The 25,568-nt window shown below is 38.9% G+C and overlaps 1 protein-coding gene across 30 annotated transcripts in view; it reads left to right on the top strand.

The window, feature by feature from the left end:
* Window positions 1-25,568, top strand: part of ADAM22 (ADAM metallopeptidase domain 22) — a 240,133-nt gene that overhangs the window by 19,791 nt on the left and 194,774 nt on the right. For all 30 annotated transcript variants that reach the window (XR_015247968.1, XR_015248007.1, XR_015248016.1 and 27 more), the window contains exon 3: window positions 22,225-22,301. Coding sequence is in view for 25 of the 30 variants with exons in the window: in XM_086696715.1 (XP_086552841.1) it covers window positions 22,225-22,301 (77 nt within the window). In the remaining 5 variants the exon portion in view is untranslated. The remainder of the gene's footprint in view (window positions 1-22,224; window positions 22,302-25,568) is intronic.

Genomic DNA, 25,568 nt, shown 5'->3' with positions numbered 1-25,568 from the left:
TATTATGGCATGAGGTACCTGGGTGGCTCAGTCGGTTGAGTGTCCAAGTCTTGATTTTGGCTCTGGTCATGATACCAGGGTCATGGGATCGAGCCCTACGTGGGGCTCCATGCTGAGTGTGGATCCTGCTTTTGATATTCTCCCTCCCCCCCCCCCCACCACCTCTGTCCCTCTCCTCTGTTCTCTGTCTCTAAAATAAGTAAAATGAAAAAAAAAATACTATGGCTCATCCATTCTCATTGTATCGTGTCTTTTGTTTTAACATTAATAATTTTTTTGATATTATCCATATCAATTCTTTTCTTTATAATTCTTTGTGTATTACTTGATTCCTGCAGAATCTACTATTTTTTTTTTAAGAATAAGTCTTAATTCGGGGTGCCTGGGTGGCTCAGTCGGTTAAGCAGCCGACTTCGGCTCAGGTCATGATCTCACGGTCCGTGAGTTCGAGCCCTGCGTCGGGCTCTGTGCTGACAGCTCAGAGCCTGGAGCCTGTTTCAGATTCTGTGTCTCCCTCTCTCTGACCCTCCCCCATTCATGCTCTGTCTCTCTCTGTCTCAAAAATAAATAAACATTAAAAAAAAAAAGAAAAGAATAAGTCTTAATTCATAGTGAAATAAGTCCCTGATACAATTTTTTGGAAACATTATAGGATAGTGATTAAGGGTTGGAGGTTCTAGAATTAGGCTGCGTGTGCTCAAAGCCTACCTTTGCCACTAGCTCACTGTGTGAACTTGGCATGCCTGTAACTTTTTACACCAATAAGACTGGAGCAAGAATAGTACCCAGCTCATATGTTGTTGTGAGGATTAAAGGAGATAATACACATAAAGCTTGTGGCTGAGTATTTGGTATATAGTAAGAGCTCAATAAATGTTACTTTTTTTTTTTTTTTTTAAGCTTCCATCACGATCATTTCTTGGTGTGAAATTGGTGCCCAGTTTCTTGTGTATTCAAATCACTGCATTACTCAGATTGTTTCATGAGAGCTGTGATTCCTATCGAGTATTCCAGGAGGGTAGAACGTTTGGACCCTGGTGCTAATTGTGGGTTCCAGCTTTGATGTAGTTGAATTCTTTCCAGGAATTTAACAAAACAAGTAAATCATGTTTCTTTTCTTTAATTGAGTTATAGTTGACACACAATGTTACATTAGTTCCAGGTATGTACAACATAGCACTTTCACAAGTTTGTTTGTTTGTTTGTTTGTTTATTTTATTTTAGAGACAGAACATGCGAGTCAGGCAGGGGTAGAGAGAGAGAGATTCTTAAGCAAGCTCCACACTCAGGGTGTAGTCCGTCGCAGGGCTGGATCCCACAATCATGGGATCATGACCTGAGCTGAAATCCAGATTCTGATGCTCAACTGACTTGAGCCACCCAGGCGCCCCATGATTTCACAAGTTGATACACTGTGCTGTGCTTACCACAAGTGTAGCTACCATCTGTCACCATACAAGGCAATTATAGTATCATTGACTGTATGCTCTATGCTGTATAATTTTGTTTCTTGTTTGTCCCCTCACATAGTTTTAGTTCAAATATCAGGTGGGATTTGTTTTCTTAAAATTGAATGAGTAACAATGCATCTTAATTACTTTGGGATGGGAGGCCTCTCTGCATCAGTCCAGACTTCAGTAGTCTCTATCCTCCACAGGGCTGTTCCTAGCCAGGAAGTGAGGAAAGGGAAGGAAAGCAGGACATGAAGAGGCTGATGGGCAGTGGGATAAAAGGTTGGGCTCTTGGTTCCTAAACTAGGCTGAGTGTTGGAATCTATATGTTGAACTGGATTAGAGGATAAGATGCTCTATTTTAATAGCTTGCTTTATTTTCTTTTATAAAAACATGTTTTATCTGAAGAGCTTCAGAAGGCAAAAATCTAAAGGAACAGATCATTGAAGAAGAAATGGTTTCCAAAATTTTATAGAAAGTAGCAGTTATTATAACAAAGTCCATTTTTCTTCTGTGAAAACTTTGTATTTGTTTATGACAACAATCCTAACTTTTAATATAGTTTTTGATAACAGCTTTCTTGGGATATAATTCATGTATCATAAAAATCACCCTTTTAGCATACAAAATTCACCCTTTTAGCAGTGGCTTTTTTTTTTTTTTAAGTTCATTTATTTATTTTGAGAGAGAGAGAGCACATGCATGCTGGTCAGGGGCAGGGGGAGGGAGGAAGAAAGAGAATCCCAAGCAGGCTCTGCACCCTAGCACAGAGCCCAATGCAGGGCTCAAACCCATGAACCGTGAGATCGTGACCTCAGCCAAAATCAAGAGTCATAGGCTCTTGACTGAGCCACCCAGGCACCCCTTGCAGTGGCTTTTAATAAAACTTTTAGTCATTCTTGTATGTGGAATTTAAAATGCCAAACAAATGCATACAAGGGAAGAGAAGCAAAAATAATACAAAAACAGAGAGGGAAACAAACCGTAAGAAACTCTTAAATACAGAGAACGAACTGAGAGTTGCTGGCTGGATGTTGGGTGGGGGGAAGGGCGTAAGGGGTGAGGATCATTAAGAAGGGCACTTGTTGGGATGAGCACTGGATGTTATATGTAAGTGATGAATCACTAAATTCTATTCCTGAAATAATTATTACATTATATGTTAACTAACTTAGATTTAAATTAAAAAAATAAAAATAATAAAAATACAATGCCTTTTGGAAAAAAAAAACTTTTAGTCATTCTCAGTTCTCTGTTTTTCCTTTTATGTTCTGGCTCTTCACTCTTTATCATTCTGCTGTTTGGGATCCCATTATAAATAAGCTGTAATCATAAGTACCTTCGCTGAGCTTCTTGTTGAGATGACTCAACCCAGCGTTAGACATAGCCTTCAGCTTAATGGAAGAACTTTCCATTTTTTTTTTGCAGTGGATTTCCATATTTAATAAATATTTTAACACTTAATCAATCAACCATGTGTTTCTGAATTTCCAACAGTTTTCAACAAACATATTTCCAAAATCTGTGCTTTCAAAGTTAATTGTGTTATTTCTCTTTCTCAAGAAATAATTAGGTTAGAAGAAGTCCGTATGCTTTCACTTTAGTATCATATGCTCATTGCAGAAAGTGTTGAGGAGGAAAAGAACTCTAAGTGCAGATATTGTTGCTGGTGGTAGTAGCTGGGTGTGTGCGTGTCTGTGTGGAGAGTGTTTGCAGACCATCCTGTCTCCATAGGGTGCGGGGGTGGGGGGGGGTGGGTGGGTCAGTTTCAGTTCTTATATCCCACTTGATGAGAAAAACAGCTACACTTGTCCCTGCACCTTCTGGCCTTTGTGCAGTTGGGTATTTTAGTTATGTTCGAGCTATTAATCATGCCTTTTTATAGCTCCTGTTCTCTGCAGCGTGTTTTCACTAGAGCTAGAGATTCTTGATTTCTCTTTTCATCATCCTATCTTTGAATAATGAGGGAGCAGAGAAGGTTGCAAATATTTAATAGGCTTTGATTCTTATTTCTTCTCTTATGAAGTTTGAACTTGACAACTTTGCAATTAAAATTTTTACATTAAAAAATTTTTCAGATTAAGACTTAATAACTAGTGTGTGTGTGTGTGTGTGTGTGTGTGTGTGTGTGTGTGTGTGTACATAGGTGAGAGAGGAGGAGAGAGGAAGAGAGAGAGAGAGAGATGGAATTATTTCTTGTGGTTTGATTTGTGAAGTAACATTTTTAAAATTCACTCCACAAATATTTATTGAGGGCCTCTTATATGCAAGCACTATTCTGGGCCCTTTGGGTCATAAGTGATTAAAACAACCCTAAATTTCTTTTTTCATGGCACTTATATTCTAGCAGATAGATAAAAACATAATCAATGATAAGTTACATGGTGAGTACTATGGAAAAAGAAAAAAAATGAGCATGGTAATGGAGATTGGGCATACAGGGGTGTGTGGATATCATAGGTTGTAGTTTTTAATAGGGTGGTCCACCATGTCTCAGAGAGAAGGTGACATTGGGAAAAACTGGAAGGAAGTGGAGAGTGAGCCAGGCATATATATCAGGAAGAGCATTCCAAGATGAAAGAACAGCCAGTACAGTGACCCCAAGACTAGCGTGTGTCTGTAAAGTATGAGTAACAGGGCTATTACTCCAAAGATTTGTGTTGAGCGGTCTCATTGAAAACTGTACTGGGATAAATATTTGGAATTATCCATGTCTCTGGCAGTATTTTCAGTTTTATCTTGGGTTCTCAAAGGATTGCATTTTATCACCAAAGAAGACCATACAAATTTTCACTTTGGGGTTTGAATGTAATCCACCCCCCTCCATCTCCCCACAATATAATGCATTTGGATTCTTCTTTGCAAGGCAGTATCACTTCCATGTAGTTAAATGTACTTCTCTTTTATGTTTAGTACATGGATGGCTATGGTTTACTTTTGTGCAAGGTATTTTATTGTGTGTGGTTGGTAGATATTTTTAGTGCTAGCCTGCTGTAGAGCTTACAAAGTGGCACATGATTTCTACTCTGCCTAAGAGATGAGAGGCATACCCAACCCATCTTTGGACATATCCTGCTTCACAAATGGAGAAAATGGACCTAAATTGCATTAAGAGAGTTTTGTTAGCTATGTAAGAGGGAAAATAAGATGATTCAGCATTGGAACAGACCACAAATAGGGGTTGAGGAACTCTCTCAAGAACTTATAATAAAATAGGCTCAACAATCATTTTTTCATAATAGTTTTGAATGGATATTGGTTTCCTAACAGGTGGGAAATGAATCACATAAGTCATTGAGCTTCCCTAAAACTCAAAGTTCCATCTTTCTCCCTCTGTCCTATAGATAATGTATATTTTAAGTCATGTAACCAAATGACTACCACCCTCACGAACAAATGTTAGTTGAATAAATTGGGCACAGAAATACAGATTAGTAATTTTAAGGACCATCAGTGGAAAGCGCATGCTGGTAAGGGTTATACCCTTTTTAACAGTGATAAATGTTTGTAAATACTAGCGAACTAAAAGAAGCCAATAAAACAGTTTATACTAATGAAAGCAGCCTTCATTATGGTTATACTCCTGAGAACTCCTTCCCATTTTTGGATCATTACAATTTGCAAAATAGTGTTTGTTTATGTTATTGTCAGATAACAGTTGTCAGGTTTATTTTAAATTCATAAGCGAGCACATCCTTTGTGCCAAGAAAGGTGCTAAGTGTTGGGAATACATAGGCACTTGGAATAGAGATGAAAATGCAGGGTGATGTAGCTGTAAGGCATGGACCTCAAGAGACAGGGACGGAGGAATTGTCATATGGACGTGACAGAGGGTAAGCAAGAACGATTCCGAGCCCTGGATGCAATACAAAATTCTGTTTGCACATATTCAGACTCTTGCTGCTTATGTGGTGCAGTCATAAGTGGCCCTGATAGAGCTAGAGTGTTCTGCTCACCTTACATATACTCAATCTTCCCAGCAATCCTGAGGTTGGTACTGTTGTTCGCATTTACCAAGTCGAGAAATTGAGGCACACAGAGTTTAGATAACTTGCCCAAGATCATTAACTTGGGGGAAGACGGGGGGAAGGTGGAATTTGAAACAGTAAATTTGGCTCTAGAATCTAGAGTCTTAGCCAATACCCTCTGCAGCTTTTCATAAGAAACTGCTCACAGTTTTAAAACAGAGGGAAACTCTTGAGGATGAAACAGTTTCATGCTGGATTATATTATTTTCTTACATAGTAGTTGAATGTCTTTGCAGACAGTTGAAATGTGTGGATGTAGACTGTGAGTTCCTCACTGTCTTCTCTGGTTCTCACGGCATCCCTGTGCACACGGAAAGGGTTCAGGATGCAGAGGTGGTATGGAGGCGGTAGACGCATGCAGGGAAGAGCAGAGAAGGACAAAGGGGATGGATCGGTGGCAGTTTGCTGAGGATACTGATCTGGGGAACATTTCATTCAGGAGTCCATGCCAGGAGGCAGCTTCCCAGAAACTCAGTGTGCATAGTTCAGACCCACTTCTCAGAAGTGAATAAATTCCTTTATGTTATCATTTAATAAATTAATTGAAAAGTGAAATCCAGGGGCGCCTGGGTGGCGCAGTCCGTTAAGCTTCCGACTTCAGCCAGGTCACGATCTCGTGGTCCGTGAGTTCGAGCCCCGCGTCAGGCTCTGGGCTGATGGCTCAGAGCCTGGAGCCTGTTTCTGATTCTGTGTCTCCCTCTCTCTCTGCCCCTCGCCCATTCATGCTCTGTCTCTCTCTGTCCCAAAAATAAATGTTGAAAAAAAAAAATTAAAAAAAAAAAAAAAGAAAAGTGAAATCCATATTACTTCAAAGTATTCATTTGCTTCAGAGCAACAACCAGTAAAAAACTGTCACAAAATGGGCAGAAAGATGGTACCCAGGCTTTTTCCTTTGTAAAAGAGAATCAAGATGTCTTGTAGGAATCCTTTCTTCAACCCAGCATGTGAGATGCACAAAGCCCTCATTATGCTTTAATTTTCCTCCGGTAGAGGCAACAGCTAGAGAGTTTGTTCAGCTTTATATCAAAACACATGAGCAGCATAGAGACCTAGGTCATGTATAGAACATTAAAAACAGCCCAGTGTGTGCTCCTGGGTTGAGGCCAAGAGTTTACACAGAGGGAAGAAAAAAATGGCTCTCCTCTAGTTGGTGACTCCCAGGCTCCACCAACCCACCCTAATGAGGTCATGGCTGCTTGTGACTCTATTGGTTTATCCTTTCTGTTTCTTACATAGAGGTAGTCAAATTCTATCATGCCTTTGACCTGAAGTTGTGTCTAGCAAGAGCTGAGTGTATGCCAGTGAAGAAAACAGTGGTGAGAATAAGGATTTTCTTTCTTTTCCGGTTTAGACACAAATTCATAAAAAATTGGAAATCTCCAGTATTATGTTTTGTTTTTTTTTCTTCATGTGTGAAGATGCATTTTAGGGCTAAGGGATACTCTACATTTGATTCTGACTTTATGTCATTAGACCCTGTTTGTTAGCTTGTTCTAATCTAGAAGACCCTTTAGTGATGATCTATGTTCTATCTCCCTCTTTTAGGGGAGCAGTTGTTCCTTCTATTTGGGCTTTTCAGAGTCAGACTCATCAGCTTATAGAGTTCGCTTGTTGCAAGTAGTGATTATTTTCTAGGTTACAGTTGGTTACAAGATTTCCCTGCCATAACATATATACACACAGGCACAGAAACGTGTGCACGCAAGCATTATTTGGATGTACAGTGGATAATGTGACTTGATTTGTTGAGCTTTTCTGTCTGTGTTAGTAACAGTAATTTTAGAATTTTAGAATTTCCTACTTTCAGAGATTATTTACAGTCAACGTATTTTTAAAAGGCATTTCACTTTTCTAGGGGAAGTTTTTCATGCTAAGTATTAGGTGACAAGAATGACCTATTTATTTCCAGGGCTAATAGTGACTGGCTCCAATAAATAATAGAAGTGTAAGTAAAAGTAATTTCTAGGGGTACCTGGCTGGTACAGTCAGTAGAGTGTGCAACTTTTGATCTCAGGGTTGTGAGTTCAAGCCCTGTGTTGAGTATAGAGATTATTTAAAAATAAAATATTAAAAAAAGGTGATTTCTAGAGTTTCTTTCATTACCCTTATAATAAGGGTACCCCTTTGATTTTTCCTCATAGCATGTCTGAAAATTGTACTTAATTTATTTAGATTTAGATGCTTTTGAAATTAGCCTCCCAGCAAGATTATAGGCCAGATACATGTAATGCAGCACACATAATGACAGTTTTCTTATTGCGTATTTGTGTTTTCTCTCAAATATGCATCATCATGGATGGATTCTTTGCATTTTCCTTTAACCTAAGGGTACAGAGTTATCCTTCAAAGCAGTTTGGAGACACCAGCTAGTAGTATGTGGAAGCCCTTCAGTTTAAGAATTTGGAGGGAGGGGGGCAGATTCATGTCTTACTGAATCTCTCTAGCAGATTCTTGCTATATTCTAATGTATGCATGCATTGAAAGATTCCATTGTCTTGAGACATGGTTTCCTCAGAGATACCTGGTAATGTTTTCTCTCTTTCTCTCACACAATTTGACTTTGTTCCTTTCCTTCATAGTTCTGGTGAGTAAGATAACTAGTGTGTTCTTCATACCAGTCTTCATTCTAGCTATTTGAGAAACCACCAAAAAATGAAATATTTTTGCAGGAATTCTTATCTCTGGAATTCTCTCATTTGGTGTCCTAATAAAGAAAGCCCGTGGTGGGTGACTGTTAAGTTACAGGTGAAAAAACATCTTTTTTTTTTAATTGAAAAATAATTTTTTATTGAGGTATAATTGACATACAATAGCCTACAAGTATCAGGTATACATCAGAGTGACCAATATTGAAATTTTTTTTTAAATTTTTTTTTTTTTTCAACGTTTATTTATTTTTGGGACAGAGAGAGACAGAGCGTGAACAGGGGAGGGGCAGAGAGAGAGAGGGAGACACAGAATCAGAAACAGGCTCCAGGCTCTGAGCCATCAGCCCAGAGCCCGACACGGGGCTCGAACTCACGGACCGCGAGATCGTGACCTGGCTGAAGTCGGACGCTCAACCGACTGCGCCACCCAGGTGCCCCATTAAATTTTTTAATGTATTTATTTATTTATTTATTTATTTTTTAAAATTTACATCCAAATTAGTTAGCATATAGTGAAACAATGATTTTAGGAGTAGATTCCTTAATGCCCCTTACCCATTTAGCCCATCCCCCCTCCCACAACCCCTCCAGCAACCCTCAGTTTGTTCTCCATATTTATGAGTCTCTTCTGTTTTGTCCCCTCCCTGTTTTTATATTATTTTTGTTTCCCTTCCCTTATGTTCATCTGTTTTGTCTCTTAACGTCCTCATATGAGTGAAGTCATATGATTGTCTTTCTCTAATTTCACTTAGCATAATACCCTCTGGTTCCATCCACGTAGTTGCAAATGGCAAGATTTCATTCTTTTTGATCGCTGAGTAATACTCCATTGTATATATATACCACATCTTCTTTATCCATTCATCCATCGATGGACATTTGGGCTCTTTCCATACTTTGGCTATTGTTGATAGTGCTGCTATAAACATGGGGGTGCATGTGTCCCTTCAAAACAGCATACCTATATCCTGTGGATAAATGCCTAGTAGTGCAATTGCTGGGTTGTGGGGTAGTTCTATTTTTTAGTTTTTTGAGGAACCTGCATTCTGTTTTCCAGAGTGGCTGCACCAGCTTGCATTCCCAAGAACAATGCAAAAGAGATCCTCTTTCTCCTCATCCTTGCCAACATCTGTTGTTGCCTGAGTTGTTAATGTTAACTATTCTGACAGGTGTAAGGTGGTAACTCATTGTGGTTTTCATTTGTATTTCCCTGATGATGAGTGATGTTGAGCATTTTTTCATGTGTCAGTTGGCCATCTGGATGTCTTCCTTGGAGATGTGTCTATTCATGTCTTTTGCCCATTTCCTCACTGGATTATTTGTTTTTGGGTATTGAGTTTGATAAGTTCTTTATAGATTTTGGATACTAATCCTTTATCTGATATGTCATTTGCAAATAGCTTCTCCTATTCTGTCAGTTTCCTTCACTGTGCAAAAGCTTTTTATTTTGATGAAGTCCCAGTAGTTCATTTTTGCTTTTGTTTCCCTTGCCTCTGGAGACCTATTGAGTAAGAAGTTGCTGCGGCCAAGATCAAAGAGGTTTTTGCCTGCTTTCTCCTCGAAGATTTTGATGGCTTCCTGTCTTACATTGAGGTCTTTCATCCATTTTGAGTTTATTTTTGTGTATGGTGTAAGAAAGTGGTCCAAGTTCATTCTTCTGCATGTTCCTGTCCAGTTTTCCCAGCACCACTTGCTGAAGAGACTGTCTTTATTCCATTGGATATTCTTTTCTGCTTTGTCAAAGATTAGTTGGCCATACGTTTGTGGGTCCATTTCTGGGTTCTCTGTTCTGTTTCATTGATCTGAGTGTCTGTTCTTGTGCCAGTACCATACTGTCTTGATGTTTACAGCTTTGTAGTATAGCTTGAAGTCTGGGATTGTGATGCCTCCTGCTTTGGTTTTAGTTTTTAAGATTGCTTTGGCTATTCGGGGTCTTTTCTGGTTCCATACCAATTTTAGGGTTATTTGTTCTAACTCTGTGAAGAATGCTGGTGTTACTTTGATAGGGATTGCATTGAATATGTAGATTGCTTTGGGTAGTATTGACATTTTAAAAATATTTGTTCTTCCTATCCAGGAGCATGGAATCTTTTTCCATTTTTTTTGTGTCTTCTTCAATTTCTTTCATAAGCTTTCTATAGTTTTCAGTGTGTAGATTTTTCACCTCTTTGGTTAGATTTATTCCTAGGTATTTTATGGTTTTGTGTGCAACTAAACAGGATCGATTTCTTGATTTCTCTTTCTGTCGCTTCATTGTTGGTGTATAGGAATGCAACTGCTTTCTGTGCATTGATTTTATATCCTGCAACTTTGCTGAATTCATGAATCAATTCTAGCAGTATTTTGGTGGAATCCTTTGGGTTTTCCATGTAGAGTATCATGTCATCTGTGAAGAGTGAAAGTTTGACCTCCTCCTGGCCGATTTGGATGCCTTTTATTTCTTTGTGTTGTCTGATTGCAGGGGCTAAGACTTCCAGTACTATGTTGAATAACAGTGGTGACAGTGGACATCCCTGTCTTGTTCCTGACCTTAGGGGGAAAGCTCTCTGTTTTTCCTCATTGAGGATAATATTAGTGTTGGGTCGTTCATATATGGCTTTTATGATCTTGAGGTATGCTCCTTCTATCACTACTTTCTTGAGGGTTTTTATTAAGAAAGGATGCTGTATTTTGTCAAATGTTTTCTCTGCATCAATTGAGAGGATCATATGGTTCTTGTCCTTTCTTTTATTGATGTGATGAATCACGTTAATTGTTTTGTGGATATTGAAACAGCCCTGTATCCCAGGTATAAATCCCGCTTGATCGTGGTGAGTAATTTTTTTAATGTATTGTTGCATCCAGTTGGCTAATATCTTGTTGAGGATTTTTGCATCCATGTTCATCAGGGAAATTGGTCTATAGTTCTCCTTTTTAGTGGGGTCTCTGTCTGGTTTTGGAATCAGGGTAATTCTGTCTTCATCCAAAGAGTTTGGAAGTTTTCCTTCCATTTCTATTTTTTGGAACAGTTTCAAGAGAATAAGTGTTAACTCTTCCTTAAATGTTTTGTAGAACCCCTGGAAAGCCATCTGGCCCTGGACTCTTGTTTTTTGGCATATTTTTGATCACTAATTCGATTTCCTTACTGGTTATGGGTCTGTTCAAATTTTCTATTTCTTCCTGTTTCAGTTTTGGTAGTGTGTATGTTTCTAGGAATTTGTCCATTTCTTCAAGATTACCCATTTTATTGGCATATAATTGCTCATAATATTATCTTATTATTGTTTTTATTTCTGTTGTGTTGGTTGTGATCTCTCCTCTTTCATTCTTGATTTTACTTATTTGGGTCCTTTCCTTTGTCTTTTTGCTCAAACTGGCTAGTGGTTTATCAATTTTGTTAATATTGTCGAAGAACCAGCTTCTGGTTTCATTGATCTGTTCTACTGTTTTTTGGTTTTGATAGCATTCATTTCTGCTCTAATCTTTATTATTTCCTGTCTTCTGCTGGTTTTAGGTTTTATTTGCTGTTCCTTTTCCAGCTCCTTAAGGTGTAAGGTTAGGTTGTGTATCTGAGATATTTCTGCCTTCTTTAGGAAGGCTTGGATTGCTATATACTTTCCTCTTATGACTGCATTTGCTGTGTCCCAGAGGTTTTGGGTTGTGGTGTTATCATTTTCATTGACTTCCATATACTTTTTAGTTTCCCCTTTAACTGCTTGGTTAGCCCATTCATTCTTTAGTAGGATGTTCTTCAGTCTCCAAGTATTTGTTACCTTTCCAAATTTTTTCTTGTGGTTGATTTCGAGTTTCATAGCGTTGTGGTCTGAAAATATGCACGGTATGATCTTGATCTTTTTGTACTTACTTAGGGCTGATTTATGTCCCAGTATATGGTCTATTCTGGAGAACGTTCCATGTGCACTGGAGAAGAATGTATATTCTGCTGCTTTTGGATGAAATGTTCTGAATATATCTGTTAAGTCCATCTGGTCCAGTGTGTCATTTAAAACCATTGTTTTCTTGTTGATTTTTTGATTAGATTATCTGTCCATTGCTGTGAGTGGGGTGTTAAAGTCTCCTATTATGGTATTACTATTGATGAGTTAGTTTCCTTATGTTTGTGATTAATTGATTTATATATTTTGGTGCTCTCACATTTGGTGCATAAATGTTTACAATTGTTAGGTCTTCTTGGTCTATAGACCCATTGATTATGATATAATGCCCTTCTGCATCTCTTGATTCGGTGTTCATTTTAAAGTCTAGATTGTCTGATATAAGTATAGCTACTCCAGCTTTCTTTTGTTGACCATTAGCATGATAGATGGTTCTCCATCCCATTATTTTCAATCTGAAGGTGTCTTTAGGTAAAGTGGGTCTCTTGTAAACAGCATATAGATGGATCTTGTTTTCTTATCCATTCTGTTACCCTTTTGATTGGAGCATTGAGTCCATTGACGTTTAGAGTGAGCACTGAAAGATAAGAATTTGTTGCCATTATGATGCTTGTAGAGTTGGAGTTTCTGGTGATGTTCTCTGGTCCTTTCTAATCTTTTGTTGATTTTGGTATTTATTTATTTATTTATATATATATATATATATATATATATATATATATATATATATATATATTCATCTTTTCTCCCCTTAGAAAGTCCCCCTTAAAATTTCTTGCAGGGCTGGTTTAGTGGTCACAAACTCTAATTTTTGTTTGTCTGGGAAACTTTTTATCTCTCCTTCTATTTTGAATGACAGCATTGCTGGATAAAGAATTCTTGGTTGCATATTTTTCTGATTCAGCACACTGAATATATCCCACCACTCCTTTCTGGCCTGCCACGTTTCTGTGGAAAAAAAAAAAAGCATCTTTCTAATATCTTTGTCATTAGAGACTTACTGTCTTTTTTTTTTTTTTCTCTAAAGCAGGAGCTTTGTTCTTGTGATATTTTACTTGATTATTTCTTCACTATGTTCTTGGAAAACTTTTGGACAGTTGAGATATGTTGGCAAATGAGGAATCTGGTCCTTTTAAAGTTTAGCATATGTATGTATAAGTTTATGTTTTTATGTTTTTGTGTGAGCAGAAAGCCCTCTGGAGTTATGTTTAGTTACAGTCTTTAGTTCTAGGAGAGAAAAACCCTTTTTATCCCATGAGAATTTGTTTCTCAAAGGAAATGTTATGGAATTCTTATGTTCCGGGTATTCATCATGGGATTTTGTTCAGTGTTACTTCTGATTCTGCTTTCTTTGGACGCTTGGAGCTGGCCTTTTAGTGGAAATGAGACATAACTCTCAGACATCTCTAATGTCTTTGTAAAGAAGATGAAATTAAGCAAGCAAGCAGACAAAAGTCCATTGACATACCAGAACTGAGTGAAGTGAATCTTGACGTGATGAATTCACCATTCTTAAGTTTATTCTTTGGACTTGGCCTTTTTCCGATGTTGCCTCCAGGAGAGAGTGTGACCCAGCTGGCAGACACAACCCTTCTCTCCAAGGCTGCTTTTCAAATGATCTGATTTAGAGCTGAACTCACTACTTACTCATTTGATAACATCATAGCTTAACTACCTACTCATTTTCCCTCCTCTGCTTTTTTTTTTCACCTGTCTTTTGTTTAGCTTTCAGTAGTTAGATTATTCTTTGTAACCAGCTTTTATATACTTTGTCCATAAACAAAAATTTTAAAGCATTTTTCTCACAGCATTCTATAATTAATAACCTTTCACATTTGGGGAGAAGCAAGATGAAGTATAGAAAGTTTTCATAACTCCACTCTTAAATCAAATATCAAGTCACTAGTGGGGCCTGGAAGCCCTGTCATCTTTCTCCCAAGCCTTTTTCATTCAGGAAGAGTATCCATTTTTCAAGACTGATTCATCTTTTGTCTGCTCATTTTGTCTGCTGATTTTGTTGCATCTAAACATTGGGGTTTCTTGCACTCAGATTTAATTACAGCTCAATATGACTACATATTATATTGTTCTCTGGCTACTAAAGATCTTAAAGATCTGCTTTGACTTCAAAATTATACGAATAAGCATCTCTTGTTCAGACCTTAAATGAATGCCTAGTAATGGGCAGTTAATGGCCAAAATGATGGAGAGACTGATGTATCAGAAGATAGCTGGAGCATAAATAGGTAATGAGGCTGCCTGACTTCCTGAATGGAGATGGGAAAATCGAGCTGGTGTCTGTGTCAGCATAGTCTCTGTGCTTCCAGTTTATCGGAGCAGAGGGGCCACTGGAGACAAGGGCCCGTGGCTGCCAGGGAATCACAGACTTTAGGGTGTTCAGTGCCACCAGAACTGGACACTTCAGCAAGGTAAATTCAGAGAATGCCTCTCAAAAACTCATCTAAAGAAAGCCTTGTTTATAAAGTTTGTGTGTGTGTGTGTGTGTGTGTGTGTGTGTGTGTGTGTGTGTATGTGTGTGTGTGTGCGTGCGTGTGTGCATGCGTGTGTGTATGCGGTATATACAGCTTCACCTAGAGGTACTCTAGGTGCAGAGATTTCTATGGCGTCATATCTGTCCTTGGGTCATCCATCTCAAAACAAGGGTATGTCGCATCAATTGAACATGTTTACATTGATTGTAAAAATTTTCACGTCAAATAAAGTCAGTGCAAGGACAGGCATTTGAGTTGGAGAGCAAGTTCATCTGGAGGGCAAGACCATAGGAATTGGCTACACTTTAGGCTTATTCATGTTATTTCCTCACAGAATTCTACTTCATAAAATTATTTCCATATCTTAACTAACTAGCCAGGGGAAAACTATCTTGTTCATGTGGCCACAACAAATGGTAGAATGAAGAATCTTAAGGTTACTAGATGTATCTCTTTGAGCTGTTTTGTCCAAAGTCCATGCAAGGCAGTGGAGTAACTACAGTGAAATGATGGTCATTTTTCAATTGGCTTTTTCTGTTGTAGAAAAAAAGGATAATATATGCAAGTGATTATTGGTATTTTGTTTTTTACTGAGCTCAAGGTGTATTAGATGCCAGGAATTACACTTGTATTTTTTTTTTAATTTTTTTTTAACATTTTTATTTATTTTTGAGACAGAGAGAGACAGAGCATGAATGGGGGAGGGGCAGAGAGAGAAGGAGACAGAGAATCGGAAGCAGGCTCCAGGCTCTGAGCCATCAGCCCAGAGCCCGACGCGGGGCTCGAACTCATGGACCGTGAGATCGTGACCTGAGCTGAAGTCGGACGCTCAACTGACTGAGCCATCCAGGCGCCCTTACACTTGCATTTTTTTAAAAACTCAGTTGAAGCAATCAAATGGCAAAGAAGTATGTAGGATGCAGAAAAGCCAGAGATTCTGTTACTTGCATTAAAGACTTCTTTTTAATAATGTTCATTACTTTCACAGTTATTGTGCTGCACAATGCCATTTGATTGGGAATATTCCCACCCATTGGTATTCATTGATTCATTCAAGTTGGGCTTAATTAAACACCCAGACTACCTTGTCTTTCTCTTTGTGTCAGAGTTCCAGTTCTACCATGAAAGTTTTAGCATCAACTTAGCTTTCAAAAAGGGTTATGAATAAAGCAGTCTTCAAAAGTTCCTTTGTATTTATTTGATCTTTGGGTTATGTAGGTTGGCCCTGGTTCATTGGCTCCAGAAGATATCAGGAGAAAAAGGCTGCCGAGAGGCAAAATGCACAGGAGCATGGGGCTATGTTAACTTCATATTTAAATTTCAGCTCTTAGCCATGAATAATAAATAGGCCTCAATCTGGAAATTTATATCAGGTTCTTCTGGTCCTAAAATTCTGTGATTCATTTTTGAAATTTGAAATTAAAATTGTCCTTATGTAATTTTATTGATTTATGAAGTTTTCTTGCCATCTGGATAGTTATTTTATATCTTTGCAGGTTTTCCCCTTAATCTTTTGTTTCACAGCTTCTATAAATGTCCGCCTCACTACTTCTCTCAGTCCTGAAAACACACACATACGCTCACACAATTTACCATACCTATGTAATTTTTTTTCCTTAAGAGATACCTACTTTAAACTAATTCTTAATTTCTTAGGTTGTAATCAAATTGGCCTCAGAACATGTGCTCTGTGTCAGATGTGGTAACATTGTTGAATGTTCTGATGAAAAAGTTCTAAACACTGCTTTTCATTATTTAAGTTTTCTTTTCATATATATTAAAAAAGCTCATTAGAGCATTTTAATGGCTCTAAAAATGCTCCTTTTGTATTTAAAAAATTTTTTAACATTTATTTATTGAGAGACTCAGACAGAACATGAGCATGGGAGGGACAGAGAGAGGAGGAGACACAGAATACAAAGGAGGCTCCAGGCTCCGAGCTGTCAGCACAGAGCCCGACAAGGAGCTCAATCCCACGAACCGTGAAATCATGACCTGAGCTGAAGTCGGATGCTTAACTGACTGAGCCACTCAGGTGCCCCTGATGTTTATTTATCTTTGAAAGAGAGAAACAGAAAGACAGAGTGCAAGCAGGGGAGGGGCAGAGAGAGAGGGAGACACAGAATGCAAAGCAGGCTCCGGGCTCTGAGCCGTCAGCACAGAGCCTGATGCGGGGCTTGAACTCACAAACCGCAAGATCATGACCCGAGTTGAAGTCAGACGCTTAACCAACTGAGCTACTCAGGCACCCCAAAATGCTCTTTTTTTAAATAATTACTCATATGGGGCGCCTGGGTGGCTCAGTTGGTTAAGCGTCCGACTTTGGCTCAGGTCATGATCTCACGGTCCGTGAGTTCGAGCCCCATGTCGGGCTCTGGGCTGATGGCTCAGAGCCTGGAGCCTGTTTCGGATTCTGTGTCTCCCTCTCTTTCTGCCCCTCCCCCATTCATGCTCTGTCTCTCTCTGTCTCAAAAATAAATAAACATTAAAAAAAATTAAAAAAAAATGATTACTCATATGAACCCAGTAAAACCTGCAAGCACCTCCAAGCTGCAGAATGGAAGCCAGGATGAAGTGTGATGGGAATGGTCTCTGCCGCCAAGTAGCGTGACATTGCAAATGACCTTTGCCCACACTGGCCTCACTTTCCTTGTTTGTAAAATAAGGGTGTTGCATTATATGAGCTTTAAGGGTTTTCTCCATATTATTCTATGATAGTGAACTGTTTGATTAATAGTTTTTAAAATCACAAATCATTCTTATGTAGTAATTTGAAAGAATGCATTTCTGCAAAATTACATTTTAAAAACATCCCTGAGAGCCAGGAGCACCTGGGTGGGTCAGTTGGTTGAGTGTCTGAATCTTGATTTCGGCCAGGGTGTGATCTCACGGTTCATGGGTTTGAGCCCCGCATCGGGCTCTGTGCTGAGTGGAGCCTGCTTGGGATTCTCTCTCCACCCTCTCTCTCTGACCCTCTCTCACTCACGGGCACTCTTTCTCTCTCTGAAAATCAATAAATAAACTTAAAAAATATCTCTGGGAGCAATTACTACCTTTTACATTCAAATTAAAGTTAATAAATATTAGAAATTTTCTTTGACAATGTGTGTTAGGAATTACCCAACCCGCTCCTGAGAAAAAAAGGGAAAATCCTGATATTGTATGGGTTCTCTTGTTTCAAACATTTTCTTTTTCTTTGAACTAAAAAGGCAGGGTCTAAGATTAACTTTCTGAGACCCACTCTGTCTCACTTTGATGGTGTTGGCTAAGAAGCTGCATTGTTAATATGGCATGAAGTCAGTGTAATTCTACTTAATTTATTATTTCTCCAAGATAACCTAAAGACATAAACATGTTTCTTTTCTTTGGCCTGGTTTTTAAACAAACATGGAGAAGGCAGGTTCCTGAATGATAGAAGGTCACAGAGAATACAGGAACAACATTTACTGTTGTGGTCACCACTGCAAGTTGGGTTTGGTTGGGAAAGTCTGATGTTTGGAGTTTGATCCTCACGCCTTCATGGGTATCAGTGCTTCCAATGTGAGTGCCATGGAGGAGAGTGACATGGAACCATTGGTGAAATCAACTCTTTATTGAACCCCTTTTCTAAATATTCAGGCACATTGCCATTGATGCTGTATTGGTTTTGTATTGCCGCTGTTACAGCATTACCACACAATACATTACCACAAAATTAATATAACAAAACAGCAAAAATTAATTTTCTTAAGTTCTAGAGATGAGAAGCCTGGAATGGGTCTTACAAAGCGAAGGTGCAGGTGTTGGCAGGAGTATGTTCCTTCTGGAGGCACTAGGGGAGAAATGTTTCTTGCTTTTTCCAATTTCTAGGGGCTTCCAATGTTCATTGGCACGTGGCTTTTGCCTCACCTTATTCTCATCTCTGTTTCCATGATCACATCTCCTTCTCTGACTCTGACCCTTCTAAGACTCTGGTTTTATAAATACCCTTGTGATTAGATTGGGCCCACCTGGATAATCCAGGCTAGTCTCTCCATCTCAGGATCCTTAAATTAAGCACATATGCAAGCTCCCTTTTTCCATGTATGGTAGTATGTTCATGGGTTCCGGGAGCTAGAGTTTGGGACTCTTTAGGGCCATTATTCTATCTGCTATAGGTTCCTTTTAGTCACTTATGTGTCTGCCAGGTGCCACCTCCTCAGAGAGGCTTCCAGGACCACCTAGAATCTCATCTATCCTGGTCACCTGTTTACCTTGTTTTATTAAATCTGGGAATAGTGTATTTATTTTCCAATTTTATTTTTTATTGTTAATTTTCTGTCATTTTATTTGTCACTTTCTTTCTCCTTCCACTTGAAAACAAGCTCCAGTAACAGAGAAACATGGTCAGTTTTCTTCACTACCATGTCTACCAGATCAAAATAGTTCCTAACACTTGGTAGATTCTCAGAAGATGTTTGTTGAATGAATCAATCTGTATACAGTCTAAGGAAGCTTGCCTTACGTTACAACAATAGTAATATATACTTGTTCCTATTACTATCAATAATGCAATTTTTTCTTTTTACTAAATAGCAGTTAAACATGCTGTCAATAGATTTTCTTTTGAATTTAAGTAATGTGTTTCTCTTTGGGACATGTATGAGATCAATAAAGATACCAGATATAAACTGAAGCTACAGGAAAAACAAAACATAGGGACTAGATGAAATTAATATAAACAGTGAGTATCTTGCTAAGAAAGAATGGTTATATTATCTTGATCCCTACAATGAATCATAATGCCATGATGAATAACATGGGGCCTCTTCCCTGTTGACAACAGTAAATGCCAAGAAAGAATGGAGGGAAGAGGGAAGAGAGGTTTTAATTGAGACATCAATTCTGGTAAGCTGAGCTTTGCTCAGCCTGTTCCAAAACATGGTTGATAGCACTTCAGGAAACTCTGAAAGCTTTTAGACAAAAGAAAAGACATTAATGGCATTAAGAACAATCTTGATGGAAGGAGTGCGTTTCTATAAGCGGGTAATTTATAGCTGTTAAATTTTTGCTCATTTTTGTATCCAGGTGACTCATAAAACAAACCCTCAAATGAGTTAATCAGGAAATACTTACTGAGTACCCTATGCTGGTCAGTACTGAGGCCCTCATATCAAATTGAACAGTATTGAGGAGGAGAGGAGGAGGAGGCTTGGAAGGGTTGGGAAGACTTCATGGAAGAGGAGTGTTTAGGCTAAACTGTGTTTCCTCCAAAATTCATATGTTGAAGCTCTCACCCCTGCTATGACTGTACTTGGAGATGAGGTATTTAAAGAGGTAATTAAGACTAAATGAGGTCATTTGGGTGGGCCCTAAATACAGGATGACTGATGTCCTTACAAGAAGAGAGAGAGGGGGGCACCTGGGTGGCTCAGTTGGTTGAGCGTCCATATCTTGATTTCAGCTCAGGTCATGATCCCAGGGTTGTAGGATGGAGCCCTGCATCAGGCTTCATGCACAGCATGGAGTGAGATTCTCCCTCCCTCCCTCCCTCCCTCCCTCCCTCCCTCCCTCCCTCTCCCTCTGCGCCTTTCCCCTGCTCGTGCTCTCTTTCCCTTTCTTTCTCTCTCTCTCTCTCTCAAATAAAAAAAAGAAGAGATAGAGAGACACCAGGCATACACACATACAGAGTAAAGGCCATGTGAGGATCCAGTGAAAAGCCAAGGAGAGAGGTCTCAGGAGAAACCAAATCTGCCTTTACCTTGATCTTGTAGTTCCAGCCTCCAGAACTTTGAGAAAGTAAATTTTTGTTGTTTAAACCACCTAGTCTGTGGCACTTTGTTATGACAGCCCTCAGGGATTGATACAAGGAGGAGTTTGATCTACATCTTGAAAGATGGATAGGGCCATTTCTGGGAAATGGCCTTGGTGAAGATCACTCAGTATCCAAGGGTCTGGTTCATCATGGCACTTTGCAGAAGTGATGAATGAAGCCACAAAAAAAGTTGGAATGCACACAGCTTGTTGAATTAAAGAGTAGAAGAGAGAATTGCGCATGAATAGAGTACAGGTGGGTCCTTGGGGACTTGTGTGGCATTGTCTGGGAGGTGGGGAGGAGACTGTGGAGGATCTTGATATCCAGGGGGAGAAAGTTTGTATTTGATACAGTAGAAAATCTGGGGCTTACCAAAAGTCAATTTTAGATCAGGGAGAATATGATCTATGGCAGATATGGAAATGAAGAGTAAGGTGTGGCTTCAGGAATTACAAGAAGAAAAAAAAAAAGCCAGAGTTTGGTGATAGATAGCCTGGGTGTTAACTGGGAAGAGCCAGCAGTTAAAAATGAATGGTAATGAGGTAATGAGGCTGAGAGGTGTTCAAATAGTTGTTCATTCGTGGGGTTTCATGGGGATTGGAATGTGTTAGCAACTGACTGACTGGAATGCCCTACCCCCACTTCTTTCAAATACTTGAAAATAGAAGGATTACCCTTTCTTTCCATAAAGCTTTATTATTATCAATTAAGCTTTCTCCTTTCACCTACAACAAGAAGCTTACTATGTGTGAAGATCCCAGGGATGATTGAGGTGCCCTTTATGCCCCACAGAATCCTAGGATAGTTCTTTTTTTAAGATGTGCTCGTTCTCCGAGAACAGTAACACCATCTGCCTCACGTACCACATAAATACAGTTGCTCAGATGGTTCTTATCTATAAAATAGCGTTTATTTTCACTGTTGGAATTATACGTGTTTATTTTAGAAATTTTGGATACCAGACAGACATAAACAAAAAATTAAAATAATTCATAGTCCTGCTTAGCTATAGCTACAGTTAATATTTGGGGAATCAAATGGAATAGTTTTGATTACTTCAGTTAATGCATATGATTATTGAATATGTTAATATTAGTGTTATTGGTAACATTACATTTTTTTTTAAGTTTAGAGTCCCTTGTGATTTTCTCTGGGAGTTCCTAGAATAGCATAGAAAATAGTGACTTTTTTTTTTCCAAACAAATTTTCGTAGGTGGTATTTGCAGTAGATAGCAGAGGTTCAGTTTTGCTCTTAGGAAGATGTGGAAACCTCTCTGAAATAATGTTTGGTAAATTAGAACTGACTTATTATTTTTAAAGCGTGTGTTTCATTTAGGATGAAGAAGGTTTTTCAGAGATTCAGATATCTTCCTTGTAAATAGTGCATATTCACTGTATTATTTTACTCTTGAACATATTTTTCATATCTTTTTTTTAATGTTTACTTATTTTTGACAGAAAAAGAGAAAGAGAGGGAGAGAGAGCGCACACATGGGTGCAGAGAGAGAGGGAGACAGAATCTGAAGCAATGTGAGGCTAGAATGAACCTGCCAGATCATGACCTCAGCTGAAGTCACACTTAACCGACTGAGTCACCCAGGCACCCCCCATATCTCTTTTTTAACATACAAAGTTTAATTTTAGAGGAGCCAGTCATTTAATACAGAATAAAATGAATGAAGTGCAGTCTTTTTGGAAATGAAATGGTTAGCCACTTGAGATAAACCAGAAAGGTAGGGCACTTGCCCTCTAAGGTTAGGTGGTATTTTACTTCAGACTGGTGAATGTTTGGCTTCTAAGAAGGTGCAGATTTGATGTTTTTTTCATTTCATGTCTGCGTTGAATTGGCTTTCTAATTTATGATGTTACAAACCTTTTTGAACCATCATAAGAAATGCTTATTGTCCGATTGCCGTGGCTAAATAATAAATACCTTTTATCTTTTTGATATTGCAGTTGACTCATGTTGACCAGGCAAGCTTCCAGGTTGATGCCTTTGGAACATCCTTTATTCTCGATGTCGTGCTAAACCAGTAAGTCTTTGTTGAGCTGTACTCACTTTTGTCAGATATACATTCAAACCACTTTTATAACTTTTGTAAAGTTTTGTTTTCTTACTGTATTTTACTTCATCTTCCCATATCAGTTAAATACTACATTTAAAACTTTTCGATTGACTTTAAGTTATAAAGTCTGACAAATGACAGGAAATGGATATTCATTTAAAATTGAACAGCTGTAACAGATTTGAGAAGGTAAAGTGGAGGGCAGGACTTACTCCAATATTTTGCATAAGAGTATATGTGACCTAAGTTCCTATGAACGGCAGTAAATTGTGAAAATAATATTTAGGATATTAACACATCCTTTTTAAGAACAGCAGAAAAGAGTTACTTTTTTTGCTCAGTGATTCAAAGGACTGGCTGCATGATGTGCGACTCCTAATAATGGCATTAGATGCTTTGATTTGGGAGTCCGTTTCTGTGAGAGGTAGGTACCCTGCTATTATTCTGTAAGTATGATATAATTTTGGAAATTCTGTTTTTCAGTTTTATTAGCCACATTTGAAGTGTTCAATAGCCATCCATGCCTAGTGGTTACCTTATTGGACAAGGCAGAACATTTCCATCATGGCAAACGGTTCTGTTGAGCATTGCTGGTTTAGATTTCTTTTGGGGAATGGGCACTATGTATAACTGTTAGATTCTTGAGCTAGATCACTCAGTATTCAGGAGGAGAATTCATGTCTTCCTTTTAGATTCCAGGCCATGTCCAATGGATTAACTTAATAATTAGTCTTACTAGGATCCTGGTTTTTATGGAATTTATTGCAACGTCATAAATTTTGATAATATCATTTGTGTTATATTAATGTTTAAGCCGTGTAATTAGGTTTTTTTTTTTTGTTTTGTTTTTAGAGAGAGAGAGAGAGAGAGAGAGAGAGAGAGAGAACAAGCAGGGGAGAGGCGGAGAGAGAGAGGGGGAGAGAGAATCCTAAGTAGTCTCCACACTGTTAGCTCAGACCCCAAACTCTGGGCTCTATCCCACGACACTGGGAGATCATGATCTAAGCCTAAACCAAGAGTCAGATGCTTAACTGACTGAGCCACCCACGAGCCCCTAGTTTATTTTTTAATTAGGCTGTCTCATAGCTACCTCTTGTAAGTTTTTCTCCTCTCTCCCCACATTTTTGTAGTTCACAAACAAATCTGAAAAGCATTGTGTTAGATTGACTATTTGGGTGATCCATTAATGGGAGTTGTTTGCTCTTTGATCATGTACATATTAAAAATGTAACATAAATTTTTAAAAATGTAACATAAACTATATTTCTGCTATGCTCATTAAAATACAGTTTGTTGCTTGTTTTTAAAATCAGTGGCTTTGGGCGCCTGGGTGGCGCAGTCAGTTAAGCGTCCGACTTCAGCCAGGTCACGATCTCGCGGTCCGGGAGTTCGAGCCCCGCGTCAGGCTCTGGGCTGATGGCTCAGAGCCTGGAGCCTGTTTCCGATTCTGTGTCTCCCTCTCTCTCTGCCCCTCCCCCGTTCATGCTCTGTCTCTCTCTGTCCCAAAAATAAATAAACGTTGAAAAAAAAATTTAAAAAATAAAATCAGTGGCTTAGAACATATATAATTAAAGCCTTTCTACCACACTTTATACCAGGTATTTAACCTAGTTTCATAGAGCATAAGACTCTGTTAATATGATTTGTATCTTATATTCCTGCTTGATGTAAATGCCCTAAAATTTACATTTTTAAGTTACTTATTGCGTTTTTTCGGCAACTTTCATATTCTAAAGTTTTTAAAAACTCAGTATAAAGGAATGCATGCTCCTTAAAAGAATAATGATAAAGTAGCAAAAACGGTGTCACATAAGTGTACCACTTGGAAATGGATTGCCCCATTTTATTTAAAAAAAATTTTTTTTTAATGTTTATTTACTTTTTTTTTTTAACGTTTATTTATTTTTGAGACAGAGAGAGACAGACCGTGAATGGGAGAGGGTCAGAGAGAGAGGGAGACACAGAATCTGAAACAGGCTCCAGGCTCTGAGCTGTCAACACAGAGCCCGACACGGGGCTCGAACTCACGGACCGCGAGATCATGACCTGAGCCGAAGTCGGCTGCTTAACCGACTGAGCCACCCAGGCACCCCAATGTTTATTTACTTTTGAGAGAGAGAGGGAGAGACAGAGCACGAGTGGGGGAGGGGCTATTTACTTTTGAGAGAGAGAGCGCGCGCGCACGAGTTAGGGACGGGCAGAGAGAGAGAGAGGGAGATCCAGAATCCGAAGCAGGCTCCAGGCTCTGAGCTGTCAGCACAGAGCCTGACACGGGGCTTGAACTCACAAACCATGAGATCATGACCTGAGCCGAAGCCGGACGCTCAACCAACTGAACCACCCAGGCGCCCCTGCCCAATTTTAAATTGTAACCCTCTCTGCTCTCACTCTTTTATCGAGCCTACTACCTATTCTTCTCCCCTGCTTCATTTTTAATTTAATTTAATTTAATTTAATTTAATTTAGTTTAGTTTTGTTTTATTTGTTTTATTTTAGTGTTTATTTTTGAGAGAGAGAGAGTACGAGTAGAGGAGGAGCAGAGAGAGAGGGAGACACAGAATTTGAAGCAGGTTCCAGGCTCTAAGCTATCAGTACAGAGTCTGACACGAGGCTTGAACCCATGAACCATGAAATCATGACCTGAAGTTGGATGCTTAACTGACTGAGCCACTCAGGCACTGCTCCCCTGCTTCATTTTTTAAAACATAATATTCGGGGCGCCTGGGTGGCGCAGTCGGTTAAGCGTCCGACTTCAGCCAGGTCACGATCTCGCGGTCCGTGAGTTCGAGCCCCGCGTCGGGCTCTGGGCTGATGGCTCAGAGCCTGGAGCCTGTTTCCGATTCTGTGTCTCCCTCTCTCTCTGCCCCTCCCCCGTTCATGCTCTGTCTCTCTCTGTCCCAAAAATAAATAAACGTTGAAAAAAAAATTAAAAAAATAAATAAATAAAACATAATATTCATCACCATTTAGTATATAGGTTGACTCACATGATATCATCATTTTTGCACATCACAAAGTTTAGCCACACCAGCATTGTCATATGGTGAATTAATATTCTGTATTTTAATTACTTACTTTGTTTATTGTCTTCTTCCTCTCACTAGAGTATAAGCACCTTGAGGGCAGGAATTTTCTTTCCTTCCTTGGTGTCTCCTTAGCATAGAATGGATACTAAATTCCAGCTGGGAAGCTATATAGACTTAGAAGCCAGACATTGGAATTCCCTGGAATTTG

This window comes from Puma concolor, chromosome A2, assembly GCF_028749965.1.
Source record: "Puma concolor isolate L17-30 chromosome A2, mPumCon1.1.hap2, whole genome shotgun sequence".
Lineage (NCBI taxonomy): Eukaryota > Metazoa > Chordata > Mammalia > Carnivora > Felidae > Puma > Puma concolor.
Note: the sequence above shows the minus strand (reverse complement) of the source record. Positions and strands in the feature narration are given on the sequence as shown.